The sequence below is a fragment of the Nuphar pumila genome, chromosome 11 (assembly GCF_984573655.1).
Source record: "Nuphar pumila chromosome 11, dmNupPumi1.hap1.1, whole genome shotgun sequence".
NCBI classification, from domain to species: domain Eukaryota; kingdom Viridiplantae; phylum Streptophyta; class Magnoliopsida; order Nymphaeales; family Nymphaeaceae; genus Nuphar; species Nuphar pumila.
In genome coordinates, this window is record NC_143259.1 from 10,708,743 (window position 1) to 10,731,115 (window position 22,373).

Genomic DNA, 22,373 nt, shown 5'->3' on the forward strand with positions numbered 1-22,373 from the left:
TTATATAAGAAGTAAAAGTCTTTTCTTTCTATGGTTAAGCCGAGTCTTTCTTTGATCGTATTAGAAAAAAAGTATATTCTTTGTGATTCATTCTTCACCACTTGAGGAAAGGCATTCATCCACTAATTGGTTTTTCTTCTTGTTCTCACAAATATGTAGTAGCTCTAATATTGAACACAATTAGAGCATGTTTTATATTATACAGAGTTAATCCATGCTGAATGAACAAATCTTTTTTCTATGTAAACACTTGTAGGCACTACAGAAAAAAGCGGCAAAAAAACTTTTTGAAGCTATTCTATTGACCTTTTAGAGAGATTTTAACTCAAGTTGGGCCCAAGAGTTTTTTCAGCGAGAAGAAGAACAGATGAAGTACGACCCCGGTGGCCTCCTCCATCTTAGTGGGGAGGCATGGACTTTCACTCCTTGATACATACAACACATTCTTCAATATAGATACCACATTCATGGAGGATGCCACCTTATTGGATTGGGGTATATGACAATAGGAGATTCCAGTTCACTGGAAGAAAGGGCACTCCTACTAGTCTCATAGCAATAAGCGGTCAAGATGCAAAGACACATAGTTAGGATCCTTATGTTGTACTTCACCCTTGGATGCTTGAGTCGAAAAAAACTGTTTGATTACGTGCTGAAAGGCTGAACATTTTGTTTCACTTCCACTTACCTCTTTTCACTTTCTATTCATTGTCGTCTCTCATACCTTCCAACCAACAGGTTTCATCCGACCTTGATAGAGAGCATTTGTTGGGAGCCTCATTGAGCCATCAACATGGAGAAGAGGATTAATAACCTTTATCTGAGATCCAAAGAAAAGTTGGCAGACCTTATACCAGGTTATAATGCTGCTAATACCGATCAGGAGATGGTGGATTCCACCATAGTCCTTCATGCTCTACCTTAAAAAGAGTGAACCATGAAGTTCTTACACATGATCATTCCTCTCCTTTGGATGCTACCTTTTTGCAGTTGTCTCCTCCACCGCCATCAAGATAAAGGTTTCTTGCCTGTGAGAATTTGTTTGGCAAGGTGTCTAGCCGAGAATGAGAAATGTTTGATAGAGAAGTATAGGAGCACTTCCCTTGTAGGTGTTATAACTAATGCAACTATTTTATCCAAAACCATAAGTGTCTCTTAGTACATGGGAATCAAATCTCATATCTCGTAAGAATAGAACAGAAGCCTTAGCTGCAGCTCAACAAGCATAGCAATCTCAAACACTTAGACCAACTTTAACCAACTCCAAGAGCACTCATCATAGGAAACACTTGACTAATAGTCCACTAAACAAAGATACAAATGGATCCGATTTGGAACCAATATTTGATCGAACCCAAATTCAATTAGTTAGATTCAGTAAAGAAATCAGATCGATCAATAATTGGATCTGGATTCAGTATGTAGATTTGCATTCGAATCCAACAAGTTATCTTACCCGATTATATAAACACTACAACAGAGTAGTAGATTAGCGACGACCACCTTTCGTCGCTAATCCGTCGCTAACCATGTTAGCGACGGATTAGCGACAACGCGGCGACAGTATGCTTACGTCGCGAATATTTCGACGCTAACTGGCGACGGAATTATTTCGTCGCCAAGTCCGTCGCTAATTGCGACGGAATAACGAGCGCTATATTCCGTCGCCAATCCGCCGGTACTAAACGGCGACCACGGCGTGGCGACGGATTTAATTCCGTCGCTAAGCCGTCGCTAGATTAATATGAATAGCGACGGAATCATCCGTCGCTAATCCGTCGCAAAAACGAAAAAAAATCAAAAAAAATTTATTTAAAAATTAATTACGGAGAACTGTACAATTTATATTTCCTGTACAATTTATATTTCCTGTAAATAAAAAACAAACCACACAAAAAAATTCATATAACAAGTATCTATAATAATTAATCGTTCCACCTTAAAACTAAGAAGTTTAATTATTTACAATTCAACAATTACAATTAGGAAAAATAAAAAAAATAGAACTTCTTCAACACAGTCCTCTAATCATCGCCAAGATTTTGTGCGTCTTCTTGTTCATTGTCTTTATCTGTCCCTTCAGCTCCACTACCCTGATTATCGCTAGCAGCCTACACAAGAAAAGAACAGTCAGTATTGATAAACAAAATATAATGAAATAAATTACACACTATATGTGATTCTATCATGTGCTCATGTGTGATCTAAGGCAATAAAAAAACTCTATATGTGATTCTATCATGCTCATATGTGTGCTAAGGCAGTCAAAAAATTGAATATGTGATTATAGCATGTTCATATGTGTTCTAAGGCATATAAAAAAACTCTATATGTGATTCTACCATGCTCAGATGTGCTTTAAGGCAAGCAAAAAACTATATATGTGATTCGATCATGCTCGTATGTGTGCTAAGGCAGTAAAAAAATTGAATATGTGAATATAGCATGCTCATATGTGCTCTAAGGCAGGCAAAGCCAAAAATTTTATATGTGATTCTATCATAAATGATATATAACATGTTCATATGTGTTCTAAGGCAGTTAAAAAACTCTATATGTTATTATAGCATGTTCATATGTGTGCTAAGGCAGTCAAAAAACAGAATATGTGATTATAATATGCTCATATGTGTTCTTAGGCAGTAAAAAAACTGAATATGTGATTATAGCATGCTTATGTGTTCTAATGCAATCAAAAAAACTTTATATGTGATTCTATCATGCTCATATGTGCTCTAAGACAGACAAAAAGTTAAATATATATATATGTGATTCTATCATGCTCATATGTGTGCTAAGGCAGTAAAAAAATTGAATATGTGATTATAGCATGTTCATATGTGTTCTAAGGCATCTAGAAAAACTCTATATGTGATTCTACCATGCTCAGATGTGCTTTAAGATAGTCAAAAAAACTATATATGTGATTATACCTGAGAGGGACCTGGAATCGAAGATCCCCTATCCTGAACAGCGGCCTTGATCTCATTTCGGAGAAAGGGGGCGACGGTGTATTGGAAGTAGTTATTCAGTGATTCATTAATGATCTCGCGTACATCATCACCGGAAAGAATAGTCGGCTGCTTGGAGCTTATGTCGGCGCAAGAAGTTGGTGAGCCGTAACTGGAAGAACCAATAACTGGTGAAGTGTTCATATTACTCCCAAACCCGAACACGCGACCTTTTTTGGGTTCACCTGCTGCAGTCACCCATGCTGTAGGATCAAATGATGGATGCTGAGTAGCGTCTTCACCATATCGCTCTACCATTTGTTGCTCATATGCCTCCTACAAAATAATGTTTAAAGTATTCATTAATAATTAATGATAACATTATGATGACTTGCATATATATTGCAATGATTATTAATAGAATTAATACATACCGTTGTCGTTCTCGCCTTCTCTGATACGAAGACTCCCGTGGTCTTCCGTTTATGTGTTTCTACAAACACATCCTTATATGGTACACTGCCTCCTTTTTCTGCTTCCTGCGAAGTTAAATGACAAAAGATTTAGTACACAAATTTGCAACTATACTTATAAAATTAATATTATATATTGATGAGTTACCATTTTCTTTAGGTGGCTCCCAAATGTCTTAGATCCACCTGTGTGTAGATGGGCTTCGGGCATCTTCGATCGATTTTGTGAAGCCTTCGCAGAGCGATTTTTAAATGCATCTCCCGCCCACATATCGCACATTTCATCCCAGTAATCTCTCCTGATAGTAATAGGACCATGGCCCTTCCACAGTAATGGATCATCTACTACGCCAGATGCTTTTTTTGCTGCAGTCTTCATAGTGTGCAGCATGTCTGCAAATCGATTGGCAGCCACCTTCTGCCACACCTTCCTTGCATCATTTTCTTCCACCGTAGTTGCAAAGCGATTCGAAGCCTACAAATATTTTCAGAAAGTTAGTAGACATTGCTTAAATAAATTAAATATGAAACACATTAACTATGAGGAACAACTGTATACCATGAATGAGGACCACAATCTGTCTAATACCTCCTTTGGGTACTCTTTCCATTGAGCAACTGGTCCTGGTAGATGTTGAAGAAGTGAATTCCTAATCTCCCGTACTACTTCTTGTGGCTCAAACCTCGTCCTGCACATGAATTGTTACACAGTAAATATCAATATAAAATATTTAAAAGATATGCAATAATTGAAAACAAAATACTTACGGTCGATTATCGATATATACACTATTCGAATGAGTCTTCTTGTGCCAGCCTGTGAAGACCCTGTTTCCTGTGTTGGCTGTTGACTTGTGCGATCAACTGGTGTAGGTGGGTCGTATACAGGCGCAACATCATCTGTAAAAAAATACACACCAAGTTCTCAGAATGTGCATTTGAACTAATCAAGCATCTAATTAGTTATATGATATACCTATCACAGGAGCCCGTGAAGATGAAGGTTGAGCCTGGCTACTACTGGATGAGCGACCACTATAATCTCCACGAACCATATTCTAACAAATAACATATGTCATACAATACATTCAAATAATTCACATCAAGTATTACAATGCATTCAAGTCATTCACATCAAGCATTGCAATGCATTCAAATAATTCAAATCATTGACATCAAGTATTGCACTAATTCAAATCATTCGTTAATTGCATAAATTATAATACATTCAGATAAATTACAATGCATTCGAATCATTCGTATCAAGTATTACAATACATTGAAATAAAATTTTTAATCATTCACACCAAGTATTGCAATACAACTCACATCAAGTATTACAATGCATTTAAATAGAGGTTTGTAGTATAAGATTTTTTTCACTAGCTTGAGAATTCTTCCTCGTCACTAGTTTGACTTTCTTCTTCTTCTTCTTCTTCTTCTTCTTCTTCTTCTTCTTCTTCTTCTTCTTCTTCTTCTTCATTGTTTGCCCATCCACTTGGTACATCATTTGGATCACATTCCTCTATGAATGTTTCATCAGCCAATGGAGATATGACATGCATATCATGCGCAACATCGTGACCATAAGCGAAGTCACAGACATCATCTGATTGATAGTAATCACTGTCTTCAGCTAACTCATCTTCTTGTAACTGATCATACTCGGGGTATAGTTTGGATTTCACCTTGCAAACTGCCCACCATTCATTTCTATCTGACTTTTTTATACTCGGATATGAAGTATAATAAACTTGTTGAGCTTGCGAGGCTAATATGAATGGTTCATATGTTCCAAACCTGGATTTATGATTCACCTCCACAATGCCTGAAGCTTTGTCGAGTCTTGTTGCAGTTGGATCAAACCAATGACACTTGAATACCGTAACCCTGTTATTCATGCCTAAGTAAGTCAACTCCATTATTTCCTCTATAACACCGTAGTAATCATGTTCATTTTCACCGTAGCTGCTACCCTTGACACACACGCCACTATTTATCGTTGATTTGTTTATACCGTAGTCTTTTGTATGGAATCGATAACCATTTACGATATACCCGTTGTAGCATTGCACAACTTTGGTCGGACCATTTTCTAAATCACATATTCCTTGATCTTTAACATCACCATGGCGAACCTACGCACAGACATAAACAATTATTGTGATCACGATCAATTAAGTAACTTAGTGTTGTTTATAAGTACAAAATTTATGTTAGCTTCTTTACCAACTGTTTCAACCACTCCACAAACTTAGTTTCACGTTCTTTTTGTACTTCTGCATTAGTGAGATGTGAAACTTTGCTTTGCAACTCCAGATCAAATCGTCTGCAAACCACAAATACTTATATTACCGAGCCATGTATCCACATATAGAACATAAAAGGATTTATAATTGAGTTGCATATACATATACTTACTCGATGTATGGGTCGATCGCTGAACAATTAAAAAGAATATAGATGTGTGCTGCATCTTGCTCTCGATCTGTCAATAGCCTTGATCGGCAACTACCAAATGCATGCCCAAGTCGTTGAAATATCGACAGCTTGTCAGCTACAGTTACTTGTTCTCCATCATCGTTACGGGGCGGGCATGTGTAACGTGTTGAAATATGAGGTTCGAAGTACATAGATGAGAAATTTGAAATCTCTTCTAAAGTGTACGCCTCACAAATAGAGCCTTCTACTCTTGCTTTATTACGAACCTTTTTTTTTAGGTCGAACATGCATCTGACAAGAATATACATTTCAAATTTTAAATATCTGTCATTAAAGAGACAAATATAAAAAAACATATACCTTTCAAATGGGTACATCCATCGATATTGCACAGGGCCTTCGGATTATCCTTCGTTTTTCCTTTAATATTCATTACTGTATTGAACACATTATCAAACACATTTTTCTCTACATGCATCACATCCAAATTATGTCGTATCAATAGGGTCGGCCAATACGGTAGTTCCCAAAAAATAGATTTTTTCGTCCAATTGTGTTCCTTCCCAAATCCACGGAAGGGTGTAGGACTGCGGACATCTGTTAATACATTTGGAAAGTATCGCAATCTTCTTAAAATCTCTATGCCAGACAATCTTGAGGATGGACCTTCCATTTCAGTTGTGCCTGCTGTAAATGCATTCTTTTGACGTCGGAACGGATGATCGCTGGGTAGAAATCGACGATGGCAATCAAACCAGCAAGGCTTCCTTCCATGCCTCAATCTAAAAGCTTTGGAATCCTCCATGCAGTACGGACAAGCCAACCTCCCATGTGTGCTCCAACCAGATAACATACCATATGCAGGGAAGTCACTGATTGTCCATAGAACAGCGGCCTTCATGTTGAAATTTTGTTTTTTGTGGGCATCATACGTGGTAACACCGTCATCCCACAGTACTTTTAATTCATCAATCAATGGCCTTAGATATACATCAAGATTTTGGCCAGGTGAGGTCGGACCAGGGATCAACAGAGACAAGAAAAGATTTGGACGTTTCATACACAAGCTTGGTGGAAGGTTGTATGGAGTTACAAATACTGGCCAGCATGAGTATGGAGTTGATCTACCCCCAAATGGATTAAATCCATCTGTACATAGACCGAGTCTAACATTTCGCACTTCCATTGCGAAGTTCTGATGAGTACGATCAAAGTGCTTCCAAGCTTCAGCGTCAACAGGATGCGTGATCTTGTTTTCATCGTGTCGAACTTTATTTGCATGCCATCTCATGTGTTTAGCTGTCTTTGAAGACATATACAATCGCTGCAATCTAGGAGTGATAGGAAAGTAGCGGAGCGACTTGTATGAAACTTCCTTTGATCTCGTGCTACCATTGCCTCTTGTCTTTGGCTTGAACCGAGGATGCCCACATGACGGGCATGATATGTCGTTTTCCTGCTCCTTAAAATACAACATGCAGTGATTTGGACAAGCATCAATCTTTTTGTAACCCATACCTAGAGCGTTGACCATAACTTTCGCACGATAGAAATTTTGTGGCAATTTCTCATCTTTAGGCAACATACTCTTCACAATCATGCACAAACGGTCAAAACATGATTGACTCAAATTATACTCGGACTTCAAATTCATTAGTTGAAGAACTGCAGACAAGATAGTGTGACTCTCACAACCGTTCCAAAGTGGCTCATCAGCATCTTTAAGTAAATCATAAAATCTACTAGCTGCATCGTTTGGTGATTCTTCATCTACGACAGTTCTTACATCACTAGAACTCATAGCAGAACCCAGTTCTGTTCCTGCAGCATCAAATATCAAATTCGTATATGGATTATCGTGCACCACATTCACCCGTGCATCAAAATCGTTTCTAAATTCTTCTCCATGAAACGCCCAGTTCTGATAATCACTCACAAAACCCTTCCTGTATAGGTGATGTCTAACGCCATGAGGTTCTACAAATCGATTATTCTTACAAATCTTGCAGGGACAGCTAATCCGACCTGTGGGATCTACCGTACTGACACTCGCCGTTGCAAATTCAATAAAACTATCGACACCATCCATATATTCATGCGATAACTCATTGTCCACTATCCTACGGTACATCCATTCACGGTTTGCAGTCATTCTGTCGTATGATGTTACGAATAGTATCCTAACGAATTAAGAAAAAAACAATCAGAATGCGACGATGAAGAAAATATCAAATTTATCATGCAATATACTATGTCAAACAATAACAAGAATTTTGATGCATGCATTGATAACTTAATATTTTCATGTGCAAACTATTAATGACATGATACAATCATTTGAAGCATGCTTTTATTATAAAATTTAACATGGAAGTCAAAATCAAATTGAAAGTAACTACATGCAAGCATGGATACAATTACATCAAATATTGCAATACATCATAATCATTCATATCAAATAAATGGCAAACATGTACCTGCAGCAAACACACTTCAATATCTCACTAACTACTACCATGCTTAGCATGGACTCCGTACTCCAAAAATAAGAACACTTCCATATTTCTACATTAAAATCATGCTCAGCATGATCTCCGAACTCCAACAAAGCAGTCCTAGATATCAACAACTAAGTGAGTGTGTGAACAATAAAGTGCTGCATTCAATAAATTAAATAACATGTGATACGTTTGCATCACTTACTCACCACGGGTATTTACCCGATTTGCATTGTTTTTGTCATTTACTTACCACAGGTGGCCGAGCACGAGTTGGTTCCGTTGAGAAATCTGCACAAAAAAACAATTTTTTAAAATGAAGTCACCACGGAAAAAAAACTGTTCTGACAAGGGGTCGACTCCCCTGCTGTTCCGACAGGGGGTCGACCCCCTGCCCGGGTCGACCCCCTACCGGAAAGGCAAGGGGCAAGGGTCCTCTGCCGAAAAATGCAGGGGGTTAACCCCCTTCCGGAAAACGCGGGGGTTAACCCTCTGCCGAAAAACGCGGGGGTTAACCCCCTCCGTTTTCCGGAAGGGGGTTAACCCCCTGCCGGAAACGGGAGGGGGTTAACCCCCTGTGAACCGGGAGGGGGTTAACCCCCTGCCGGAAATGGCAGGGGGTTAACCCCCTGCGTGAAAATGGGGGTTAACCCCCTGCGTGAACCGGAAGGGGGTTAACCCCCTGCCGAAAACGGCAGGGGGTTAACCCCTTACGTCAAAACGGGGGTTAACCCCCTGCCGGAAACGACAGGGGGTTAACCCCCTGTGTGAACCGGGAGGAGGTTAACCCCCTGCCAGAAACGGCAGGGGGTTAACCCTCTGCATGAAAATGGGGGTTAACCCCCTGCCGGAAACGGCAGGGGGTTAACCCCCTATGTGAACCGGGAGGGGGTTAACCCCCTGCCAGAAACGGTAGGGGGTTAACCCCCTGTGTGAAAACGGGGGTTAACCCCCTGCCGGAAACGGCAGGGGGTTAACCCCCTGTGTGAACCGGGAGGGGGTTAACCCCCTGCCGGAAACGGCACGCAGGGGGTTAACCCCTTGCCGGAAACGGGAGGGGGAGGGCGTTACCTTTCTCCGGGCGGCGAACGGTGGGACCAGCGGACGGTGGGACCGGCGGACGGTGGGACCGGCGAACGGCGGGACCGGCGAACGGCGGGAGCGGGACCGGCGAACGGCGGGAGCGGGACCGGCGCAGGAGCAGCGAAAGAAGAAAAGGAAAACCTGGTTGGGATTAGGGTTATTCGAAAGTTAGCGACGGCTTAGCGACGGATTAATTCCGTCGCTAAGCCAACGTAAAATCAAATTCACGAAAATAGCGACGGATTATATTCTGTCGCTACATCCGTCGCTAGTTAGCGACGGACTAGTTTCCGTCGCTAACGTCGTCGGTAAATGGTGCGATCGTACCGACAAAACAATCTGTCGCAACATCCGTCGCTAATTAGCGACGGACTAGGCGACGGACTATCTTCCGTCGCTACTTTCTTAAGATTCAGTGATAATAGCGACGAATATTTGTCGCTCGCCAATCCGTCGCTAACTAGCGACGGAATCTTTCCGTCGCTAACGTCCGTCGCTAACAACCTATTTTCTTGTAGTGAAAAACTATGTCTGATTATACAATCAAATTTGGATATGATATTATCTTTCTTTTTTTTCATCTGACCCAAAATTCAGTTAAGTTGGATCCAACAAGGTTAGTTTTCACAGTTCAATAATGCGCATATCCGACCCATTCACATTTCTACTAAAAAATAATCTCGTAAAAGGTTGAGATCCAAAACCGCTAATCTGTTGGAGTCCAGTCCTGCCCTTTCTTTAGCATAGACCAATATTCCCATATAGGTCACTGCTTTAAAAATATGCTCATATAGTAATCTTTAGGCCCAAGGCCCCAAACTATGTCAGTTTTGGTGTTGACCATGTTTAATTAGATTGTTCCCATATGGGTAACTGCTGAAACAAATATGCAAGCCGTAGTAATTTAGTCTAAAGTCGTGTGGATTTTGGTGCTGAGGATGTTTAAATGTGCCCCTAATTTTAGAGGTTCTTTCTGGAACGACTTTAGGGTTTATCTAAGGGTTTTGGAGGCAGGGGCAGTGGCGTGTGGGGACTGGAAGAGCAACCCTAATCTTTGAGGAGCCATGGACAGATACCAAAGGGTGGAGAAGCCTAGGACCCAATCTGCCATCAGCGAGAATGAGATCAGGATTACCACCCAAGGCCTCATCAGGAACTACACGAGCTATGCAACGAGTCTTCTGCAGGTGGCTTCTGTAGAGAACTCGTTGGTTCCATCGTTTCTTTTGTGTTGTTCTTGTTGGGTTTTCTGAAATATGATGTTGGTAGCGGTTGTTTTTCGTTGTTATATTAGTTTTCTATGTGATTTTGAATGTGGGTTTTTGGAAATATGATGTTGGTAGTCGTTGTTTTTCGTTATTATATTGGTTTTCTATGTGATTTTGGATGTGGGTGTTTGGGGGGTTGAATCTAATTTTGTGGGTGGTTTGTTGTTTTGGGGGTTGTTTGATTTGGGGAGTTGGGTGTTGTTGGATCTGTGTGAAAATTGTGTGTATGTTGTTAGGGACTTACTATTGCGCCTTTTTTGTTAATCATGTTAAGAAGGGTACTCCTTTTTTATGTTTCGTTTTTTCTTTTTCTTTTTCCGTTTGGTTTTATGTTGGGCTAGTGGATGGATGGTGTTCGTTGTGTTCCAGTGCTCATTTTTCCCAGGCTTCAGAATTTGGGCCTCATTGTCATTTGCATGTCCATCCTATGGACTTTTAGAAGTTGCTTCTTCTTCTTTTCCTTTTCACTTGTTTGTAGTTTTTTTTTCGATATTTTTCCATGCCTCGTCGATTCTTCGAATCAGGTTTAGGGTCCTCTTTCTCACACACACAAATTCCCTCTGTATATTAACCGATGTTTTAGATGCTAGTTGTCTGACTTAGATTCACAAGGTGACAATATTGCAAAACAGCCCCTGTAAATATTACTGCTTGAATCTACATTTAAGTGCTTGAAACCTATTGTCTTCTTTTATTTTGTCAGTTTGAGTTTTTGTTAGTTTGGAGTTCCTGGCACTGGTTTATATTGACTGCTTGAGAAAGTTTCACGGATACTGCATAAAACCTTCTTCTTTATATTAAGCTGGATGAACTATTGAATTCATATTCCTTTATTGGCTTATCAACACGTAATTGATTTGTTGTCAAATTTTATATGTTCATGAGAGTGCTTAACTTTGACCAAAAGTGATTCTGTCACTCGTTTCATTTTTTTCCCTTGCCTTTTCTGGCTGCATAATGAGACTTCAAATTATGTAATGTCTAAGAATTTTTATTTATTTGTTTATTCTTTTTTTTTTTTGGTTTCTGTCAACACAAGGAGTGCTGTTCTTATTCTCTGTACTCTTCTGTTTGGATAAGATTGCATTTTTTTTATGTCCCTACATGCAAATTTATACGGAGAAGGCAATGATTCTTGAAGAGGAGTTTCCTGATTATGAACAGCAATTAGTAACAGTATGTGTCTCATGTTAAAGTGATTTTTTATATTTATACCATTGTCACCAATAACTTTCTTAGCAATGTTTTTCTCGTTTTTTTTTTCAATTTTTTTCTTGTAAAAGTCTTGAGAAAATAATGAAAGGTTTAAAATTAGAAAAAGAATACAAAGAATAATAAAAAAGATAAGAAATAATAGGTTTTATATTATTTTCTTGCAAAAATGTAAGGAAACAATTTAAAAAGTTTTTAAAAATATAAAAGAAACAAAAACAGAAAACAAGTACTTAAAATGTACAAAAAAGATATTTGCTTGAAAATCTCAGGAAAATATCGTGATAATATCAATGTTCGAATATATCAAGAAAATATTGGCTGACCTTGAAATGTCGATAATATCAAGATATTTTCATAATTTCAGGGATATCAGTTACTAGCTATGATCTATACTTTATATTGCTTTTGAAAAGAAAAAAAAGTAGTGGTTTTTGTATTCTATTCAAGCTTTGTTTGTCATGTTTTAGGTTGTGGGTTGTGTTTTTGTTATTAACTGAGAGTATTGAGACCAGGAATTTTATCCTGTTTCTTTTTATCAAGTAGAATTTTAATTGCAATGCCATGCTACGTGCTTATGGTCTTCTTAATAACTAGTCGTTTTCCTGAATTCATCACAAAGAAGTAGATACAGTGGGATTACCGCCAATTGCTTAAGCAAGACTGACCTTGAAATACCGATAATATCAAGCTATGTCACATAGGTGTCGGTGCAGATACGGGTGTGGAACGACAATGCGACACTTTAAAAGGAGGAGGGTGTATATATATATATATTAACAATTTTAAGTTAGCATTACTAATGAAATAAAAATAGTTATCATATCATAAAATAATTATCATTATCATCAATTCATCATGCATAAATTCATGCAATAAATCAAATTAACTACGAAGTACAAGTCAAGTCAAGCTGTTTGCATACCATTCAAACGAGTCAAGCAGAAAATAAGAAAATTATACTAACAAAAGAAGCAAACAATGCATAATTGCATACCAAAAGTATATCATACACAATGTATATGATGATGAGGTGATGATCCTAATAATTTTCTTCTTCATCAATTTTATCATAAGAAGGAAGAGCAAGCTCAGTTAAGTCCATGTTTACGATGTTGAAATTATGCTCCCCCACAAAGTCACATTCATCTGGGTTTACATCCCAAAATTTGGATGATCCTTGTCTGCATTACAATTAAAATTTTAAAATGTTAAATACATGCATGCTTAAATGAAGGAATTACGGAATAGTCATATAGCTAAGAGAAATTTTTAAAAATAGTACTTGTATTTCTTATTGGTTCATGAAAGTAATCGAAGATTTGAATGAACAAAGACTAAATCTTCTTCACGCTTGTTGGCAAGTTTGTTTCTGTTGATGTTGTGGATTTGGGCATATGTGATTCAATTTCTTTCATAACATAATGATGGAGCAGGCAATCTCAATGTAAGACATTGGAAAAAAAGTGTTTTTGATCCATATGTTGACCATCATGTGATAGGATCTATATCCTCCTCATCTCTTGCTAGTAATGCTTGTTCATATAACCTTCTAGAGTTAAATTTTCTAAACTCTTGTGTGACTTGCTTTATAATATGTGGTTCTCGATAAAGTCTTGTCATATACATATTTATATACCTTGATAGCTCTGGATCTAAATTTGGAAGGACATGACCTTAGTTGTCAAAGGTGGTGCTTAGGTGACCTAGGCGCAGCCCCACCGGGGCCCTATAATACCACCTAGGCTTTTTTTAGAGCCTAGGCTTTTTTTTTAAAGATTTTTTTTAAGACATCATTTGTTTTCGTCTTCAAGGAAGAGAGAAGAAGGAGAAGACATGTTATTTGTCCATTGCTTGTATTATGTATATTGTTGAGAAGAAGAAGAAGACATTATTTGTCTATTGCTTGTATGACGGCTATTGTTGAGAAGAAGAAGAAGACATTATTTGTCTATTGCTTGTATTATGTTTATTGTTGTTAATTTTTTGTATACTTGATTTTATTTTTTGTGTATTGTTCTTCACATTGTTGGTTGTATTGTTTGTTTATTCAATTGTTAATTTATTCTTAATTTGTTTGAGCAAGTTAAGGTTATGTATTATAATTGCTTTAGAGTGTTCAACAACATAGTATTTGTCTATTGCTTATTGTTGATTGATTTTATGTTGTATACATGTTTCTTATTATGTTTTTTTTTTATTTTTATTTTTTATTTGGGATACCGCCTAGGCCCCCGCCTAGGCTTTTCTAGGGTCTCACTACTTAGGCTCCGCCTAACGCCTATGACAACTAAGGACACGACCAACACCACCTTCTTGTCATTTCTTTGCATAATATTTGGGATTGAGAGAATGTGACATGCAATGCAAAGGAGTGTTGCTCTTATCTCATCTTTTAACTAAAATTAAATGTATATAATTAAAAAATTCAGACTCATACAATGCATGATCATTTTCTTTTATGCTTAAAAACTGCAACTTGAATTTTTTCTATCATATTATCCCACATTTCATAAACTTTGTGAGGCATGGGCTCATCCTTGTCAACTTCTCTTAGTATTTTCTAAATAGGTTGTGTAAACTCCAACAAATACATGATTTTATCCCAAAATTCATCATCAATAATGTATTTTTTAATTTCTTGGGCATTGACAACATCATCAACACGATATAATATCCAATTATTACCGATCACCATGTTAGTTAAAGCATTCTTGACTTTCGTGATTCTTTTCACCATCACAATGGTAAATGCAAAACATGTTTTAACAACCTTTAACAATTTTAAATCAAAATGCCTATTAAATATGGTATTAGCATGATGGTGGTTGACAATAAAATTTTTAATATTTTTGACATCTTGTTCCAATTTCTCAATCTATGAACATAGAGCATATGTTGACAAATCTTCTACCTCTTTTGGGTTGCAGATGCTCTTGAGGTCCATATTCAAGCTATGTGTTACAGGGAGTAAAAAAAATATGATGATGCTCACTTTCCAAACTTAATGATGCACTTCACTAAACTTGAGTATTGTCTCTGATGATTTGCACTATGTCATCACCCACTTCTTTTATTACTTCTATAAACAACCCCTTCAAATACTCAGCATTTTTATATTCTTTAGATGCATCAATTCTTTCAAAAATATTGACCCACTAAGTGAAGAAAAAATAAAATTAATCAGGGGATACCTTTGAATATCCGTCCACCCATCAGAAACAATAGAAACTTTATTTTATTTCCATGAAAATTTCTTAATCTCTAGCAACCTCTCAACATTTGTCATTTCTTCTGCAATAATTGTTGTTCGTAGTTTTTCTGAACTTGGAGCTATATATCCACTCAAGTTACAATTTGCTAGAGAAGTAACCAAATCCTTCCAATAAGGATTTCTAGCTGCATTAAAGGAGAGTGAACTAGAAAAAAAGTGCCTCCTTTTCTATCTATCTCCTCTCTTCCATGTATATTGAATGATGTTTGTATTGTTCATCTACCTCTTAGAATCATTTTTTTAGCATCTTCTTGACGACTAAAAAAGGGTACATTGATTGCACAAGATCTAGTCATGGTCTTATTTTTCTCATATTCATCTTGTATTGTCTTCGCATTCCCTCAGCAACTCTTTTACATCCATAAATCCCATGTTCCGATATCTTCAACAAATGAATCTTAACTCTTGTGTAAGACCCAACAAAACTTACTTCACAAAAATTGCATCGAAAACTCGCATTTTCACCACCCTCTCCAGCTTTTTCAAGTCTCTCCACATGTGCTCATTAGTGGCCCATCATGACATGATACAACTGAAGAACGAGAACCAACACTACCACTACCAACAACACTAGCACTACTCAATTCCTTTCATTTTGTTCCCTAGTCCTTTGCCTTTGTCTGCCATTCTCATCCTTAAAAAAAATAATATTTTATTAAAATACAATTCTTAAAAATAGCTGGCTAAATTTAGAATAGAATTATAAAATCCAACCCAAACTTGGATTCGGTTCTATTGAACCTATGCTGGGTTCAAGTTCTGCCGAACCCAGGCTCAGGCTGGGTTTGGTTCTACTAAACCCAGGTCTGGGTTTCGGTTATGTTGAACCTAGGTCTGGGTTCTGGTTCTGTCGAACCCAGCAAGCCTTAGTTCGGTTTTTCTGAACCTAACAAGCCGAACCCATATCTAGGTTCAGGTTCTGTTGAACCCACTAACCCTGGGTTTAGCATAGATGAACCCAGCAACCATGGGTTTAGGTTTTACTGAACCCAACAGAATTGAACCCTGGAGTCGTCACAACCTTGGGTTTGGCCCTTGCGACAATGAGGAGAGGAGAAGGTAGAAGAGAGAGAGAGAGAGAGAGGCGGTGGAGGGAGGAAAAGAAGGGAGGAGGAGGCAGAAGAAGGAGAAGTAGAAGTAGAAGAAAGAGAAAAGGAGGCAGAAGAGGAGAAAGAAGAGAGGAAGAGAGAAGCTTACCGGTGTTGCCACCGCTGACGTAGGAAGAGGAGTGGGGATGGGAGGCAGAGGAGGAGGGGGGGTTACACATTTCATTTTTTTTACTTGGACTGAAATGAACTCGGCATTAGCTGACCGAGTCCATTTCTGAACATTTTTAACCTTGGGTGCGAGTTGATAGCATTTGGTGCTGCTGATTCTTATGGTAGCCGCACCCGCGTTGACGTGGGTGCGGTGACCCTTATTAAGAGTCTATGTGACATAGATATCAAGATATTTTCATAATATCAGCGATATCGGTGCTATGATTTTATACTTTATAATGCCTTTGAAAAGAAAAAAAGTAGTGGTGCTTGTATTCTCTTCAAGCTTTGTCTGGCATGTTTTAGGTTGTGGCTTGTGTTTTTGTTATTAACTGAGAATTTTAGCCTGTTTCTTTTTTATCGTCTACAATTTAAATTGGCATACCATGCTGCCTTCTGCTTATGGTCTTCTTGGTAAGTAGTCATTTATCTGAATTCATCATAGAGAAGATGAGAGGTAGGTACAGTGGGATTACCACCAATTTCTTAAGCAAGATCTATTAAAACCTAGCTATTTTTACGTGTTATGTGGGGCGATTTTCTGCTTATCTGTGTCATAAAAATTACTTTAGGATACTTCCCAGCAAAAGGATAAGATGGAATACTTTAGAAGGTTCTTTTTATTTTTGTTGGGGTGTGGGGGTGGTGGGTAGCGGGTTTGTTTGGGGAGGGGAGGTTGGGGGGAATCTAGGTGGGTTTTAAGAATACAAATCTAAGAATATCAAATAAAAGAAAGCTTACAGAAAGGGTAGAGAAAGCCGGCTTGTAAAAATGACAATATAATCCATTTTATCTGGAACTATGAACCTCTTACTGTATGCCAGTCTAACACAGTTAAATGGCACAATTTTATTTTCGTTTTACAAGAACTTTAATGTAAATCAAAAGAAAGCTGGTTAGTTGTGTGCATCTCTGTTCATCATATCATTAAACTAGTTGTGAAGGTAATGTGATCAATTCTTTTTCTCTTGATCTTTGTTATGTAAAATTTTCTATGATAATCTGGTCGTTACTGGATTTATTTTTCTATGATAATCTGGCCCTATTTTCAAAGATACCGTTGACATGGGTTCCAGTTTTATTTCCCATAGGTACTGTTGACATGTGTTCCAGTTTTATTTCCCATAGATAGTGCAATCTTCTTATCTCACCATGGGTGGGCATACTTCTAAACCACACAAATCTGATGTGTTTCTGTGCTTGTTGTTTGGTTTTATCGGTGTTGCATTGCTCATTTACATTTGATTGTCAATGTAGATATTCGGTGGAGCACGAACTCAGGCTAATTCATTTTTACTCATCATGTTTTTCAAGTTGTTTATGCCACTAATGTCCACTTATCTTAGTTTTTGAATCTTTTAATAAAAATGGGGGACTGGTTATGAAGTGCAACGATAGGATTTCAAACTGAAGCCATTGAGAGAAGCTGAACATGGTTGCTTCATTTCAAATGCATGAGGCATTCTGCTAGCTTTTGCTATACATTTCTTGTGATGATTTATTTGCATCAATTTACTGATTTATTTAAAAGATCCTCCCTTCTGGTGGCATTGGTGATGTTTAGCCATTGTAAGATGATATTTGCCACATAGTAAGCATTTTAGAGCTTGCAATATTGTTGTCAAATGTGTGGGAAGAATTTCTTTGTTCTTTATTGGTTGCTGTTAGCTTCCCAACAAAAGCTTGATCATTATCTGGCCAATATTTACACTTCTTAATGATTTGATCCTAGACCCCTTGTTTCTTTCTTATCAATTTTAATCCTTAGGGGCATGTTAGTTGCTATTAGTTTACCGTTTGTTTCCTTTTTCTTTAGGTTTCCCACAAGTGATCAACTTTTTCATTAAGATGTCAGTTTAGTGCTCCATTTGTCATGCACTTGTGAAATATCTACATATGCACTTGAATGGAAGTCACCTATATATGTAGAATCAAGGGTGTTGATATTTGATACTAGTGGTGTATTTTGGAGGTGTTAGGTGTTCTTTTGAGATGGAAAGGCAGTGTAGCTTCTTAGTGGGTGTCCACTTTTTGGATGTGTTAGATGTTAGGTGTTAGCTTTTCATTGAGCAGCCGATAAACTACTGGACATTACATTACTGTTGTTAATCCTTTTCCTTTTGAGTGATAGGTGGTGTAACTACTCTGCTTATTTAGGTTTAGACTTTCACTAATGTATGTTTCGGGAGCAATATTAATTTTCTTAACATGCTGTTGTCATGCCATGCTTGGATGGATTTGATGCCTGAAAATGTGCAGTATGTTTCCTTTTCATAATTTATAGGAAAAAATGTGTCCAGGCCCTAGATCATTAGCTATTGTTTCATTTTTATGATGTGAAAGATTGATTGCAAGATCAATGAACACGGTGGGATGACAGTGGGTAGGTATATCCAACAACAGATGTTCTCAAGCTATAATATTATGCTTCAATTGCATGTAGGTTATTGCATAACTGTGTAGGTTTCATTCTGTGTTGGTGCCAATTGTTCTCAAAGCTGCCATGCGTTGCACCATAAGCATGCTGCAACTCTAGACAGAAAACTTGTGTGTGTGTGCAGCCATGTGTTTAGACTCTAGACATCATTTCCAAGTGCTGGCAACCTAAAACGCCGTTCTTCCAGCAAAAAGCAGATGTATAGGAAGGGAAACCAAGTATTTAATGTCAAACTCAAGTATGACGTGCATATCATTTCAGCAAGTTCTTTTTCCTTTTTTCCTTAATTGGAAGGGGAAATAAAAGGAGGAAGATCTGATTCTCCTTCTGAAGGTCAACTTGGCAGGTGGGATTAATGTGATTGTAAATGTTTGTGGACTATGGATGGTCTACTCTGGATTATATCAAAGTCGATGTCACTTGCATTCACTTGGGTGAATGCTGCCAACTCTTGTCGAGATGATCAACTTTTGTCACCTTAGTCATCTGCAATGCAAAACAGCCTTGTCCTGTCCAATTTGCATTGCAAGGTCCATGATTGTGATCTTTTGGTGAAAAATTCTAGGGGAAAGAAAGTACTCAACATTGAAATATATTTAACATTCAGAGCATTCTCTGGTTGGTCAAGTTTGCTTGTTTGTATTGGGTGCACATTTGCGGCAAACTCCGAGAAATGGTAAGAGTATCTAATTGGTCTTATTTTACGAATTCAGGATAAGAGGGTTAAAGAGATTGTGTTGAAGGCCATGGGGCAGGCTATCAGCAAGACTGTGGCGATTGCAGAGATTATGAAGGTTGATTACATATATCAATATGTTATTTTTTCATCTATTCTCAACTTATTACAGCTAATTCTTGTGAGTTTTAATTGTACCTTCAGAAAAGGATTCCTGGGTTAGATCAAGATACTGCTATCAGCTCCACCAGCATAACGGATGTTTGGGAACCAATTGAAGAGGGCCTTGTGCCGTACGTTCCATCCATATTATCATTTATTTAGTTTTTGATTTATTTTCCCTCCTGCATAATGCAAAAGCTTTAGCTGATGCTTTGGAAGCCTGACACAGTTTGGAGATGACTCGGCATGTCTCGATGATATCTATCACACTTTCAACGAAAGAGCTGAACAAGAATTCTCCAGGGTAAATACATGCATCACTTTTAGCCTATGGCACAGGGACATGTCATTTTGGTGGCATCCCTATGACACGATCAGGATATTTTTTTAATATTTTTAAAATAATTTTAAGTATTGTTTTAATGAAATTAAAACCCTATTTTTTAATATTAAAATATCAAAAATTAATTTTTTTATTAAAAAATAAAAAATTCGGTGTCCTCATGTCCTATTTTTCAAAAAAAAAAAAAAAATCAAACTTGCGTGTCAAATCCGCGTCACTTGTCCTTGTGTCCATGAATTTTTGTGACATAGCTTTTAGCATGTGGTTGTCAGTGTAATGTCTGATATCTATTTTTGCCTTTGTAGATATCAAGCTCCTGCATCCTTAGGGAATAGGCAACAGCAACAAAGGCAGCAACAACAGCCACAGCAGCAACAAAAGCAAGCACCTGCATCCACAATGACTGCTCCTGCCGGAGAAGGTAATTCATTTGTTTGCTTCAGCCCTTTTTGTCAATGCTATAAACTGCAGCTTTGTTGTGTATCCATGTTCCACATTGAGTGAAGATAATTTATCGTTTGGTCAATCCCTTTTTGTCAATGCTATATATCCATGTTCAACTGCAGATTCATATGGACGAGGTTCAGATTCATATGGGCGAGGACGTGGGCGGGGTAGGGGGAGAGGAAGGGGTTGGGGCAGAAGCTATAGCAGCAATCAAGGTACATTGCTTATTGTTATATTTTTTGTCGTGTATTTATTATAAGTGATGCAATAATACTTCTGTATGACAGAAAATGGTGGCTGGAATTGGGGCCATGGTGGACGTGGACGAAGTTGGGGATACCGTGGTAATTGTTGACAGCTTATTTGATGCACTTGAAGATAATTCTGTGTTGACAAAACTAATGCTTTTATGCTCTATATGGTTACTGGTTTTTGTGTCTGTAAATTGACAGGTGGAGGTGGAGGTGGTGGCGGTGGAGGTTATGGGTATGAAAGAGGAAGAGGGGGCCGGGGTTTTGCTAGAGGTCGGGGAAGGATGGGTGGATGGGGAAGGGGGAATTGATCGTCAAATGCAGATGGTACTTTAATGCTTGCTTGGTTTTATTAGCGAGAATTATGTGTGAACTTTAAATGTGAGATGAGCAGTTTTTGTGATTCTCTGTTATTATGAACAGCAGGCTATCTTTCTGGTTGAGAAATTGGTCATTATGTAATGCTCTTTTTTTGTTCTGATCTCTACTTCCCCCAGCGCCATGTATTTATATCAATTTTTCGCAGTGAATAGTTTTTTGAAATGCTGTTTCATTTCCGCAGTGTTTGTAAGGGGGGTACATCTTCACGCTTCATGGTGCAATTCTTTAGTTGGTTTTTTTTTGTTAGAGAGAGAGAGAGCTTAGTTTGACATGCATCTTATGCTATGTATGTTGTTTCTCCTCTGAGATGCATGTCATAGGATGCATATGGTGCCATGAAAATAACGAAGTCCATGCCCCAAAGTGGGGTTTGGCGCAGTGGAAGGGGGCCTAGGCTTAAGTCAGGGTCACTCAATCGTAGGTAACTCTTGATAGTCTTAAACTTGAACACCTTAATCCGACCCACCCAGCTGACACTCATCTTAGGTGTGTCCATAGCTTTCGAAGGTGGGCTACGTAAGGCAGTGGAGAGCTCCACCCAGGGTTTGCCTTGCTGGGGTTCAGGTCCATTAAGTCACTCTGTTCTCGGTGAAGGTTCCTCGTCCTAAAAAAAATGAACACCTTAAGCAGACCCACCTAGCCAGACCAACTGCTAACATTGCAAGCTGAATGGGTTTCCTTAGGCACCACAAGGTCCAGTAAGGGTGCGTTTGAGTCTTGCCAAAGAGGGCTCCTGGCGCAGCCTTCTTCCACTATTCCATGGAGTCAGTTTACATGCCTTCCGGCCATTTGACTCATCCTTCTCTTGCATTCTTTTGTATTTTCAAGAAAATGTTGGTGAAATCTGCTGAACTTTCTTTATGAAAAATGTGATATTTTCTGTGCATTTCTGCGGAAACCCACTGGTTTTTGAGATTTAAGCACCCTCTTTGTATATTAACTTGATGAAAGCTTGGTGTAGTGGGGTGGGGCCCTGGCTACTAGACGGGTGGTTAAGGCTCAATTCCCATGGGCATCTCCCCTCTGCGCAAGCTGATGCCCAGCATAGGCCCCGGGGGTCCTAGCCTTAGGATTTATATGGCCAGCAGGATGACCGTAGGCTGAGCCAGCGTGGCCCAAGTCTTCATGTTGAGTATGGTTTCTTCAGGTTATATAAAAAAAAAAAAACTTAATGAAAGCCCATGTATTCACCCCCTTCCGAGCTTGAATTGGTTAA

General features: G+C 38.3%; 1 protein-coding gene across 1 annotated transcript; it reads left to right on the top strand.

Annotated features, from left to right (window-relative positions):
• The first annotated feature begins 10,435 nt into the window (after positions 1-10,435).
• LOC149821943 (uncharacterized) lies at positions 10,436-21,087 on the top strand. Its single transcript, XM_089980197.1, has 8 exons — positions 10,436-10,634; positions 19,611-19,691; positions 19,778-19,866; positions 19,965-20,039; positions 20,384-20,499; positions 20,645-20,740; positions 20,813-20,869; positions 20,978-21,087. The coding sequence occupies exons 1-8, from the start codon at positions 10,512-10,514 to the stop codon at positions 21,085-21,087; spliced, it is 747 nt and encodes a 248-aa protein (XP_089836323.1). The 5' UTR covers positions 10,436-10,511.
• The last annotated feature ends 1,286 nt before the right edge of the window (positions 21,088-22,373 follow it).

Coding starts and splice junctions, on each gene's coding strand:
- LOC149821943 (XM_089980197.1), top strand. CDS start 10,512: ATGGACAGATACCAAAGGGTGGAGAAGCCTAGGACCCAATCTGCCATC. Junction 20,500..20,644: donor GACTGCTCCTGCCGGAGAAG/GTAATTCATTTG, acceptor GTTCAACTGCAG/ATTCATATGGACGAGGTTCA. Junction 20,741..20,812: donor AAGCTATAGCAGCAATCAAG/GTACATTGCTTA, acceptor TCTGTATGACAG/AAAATGGTGGCTGGAATTGG.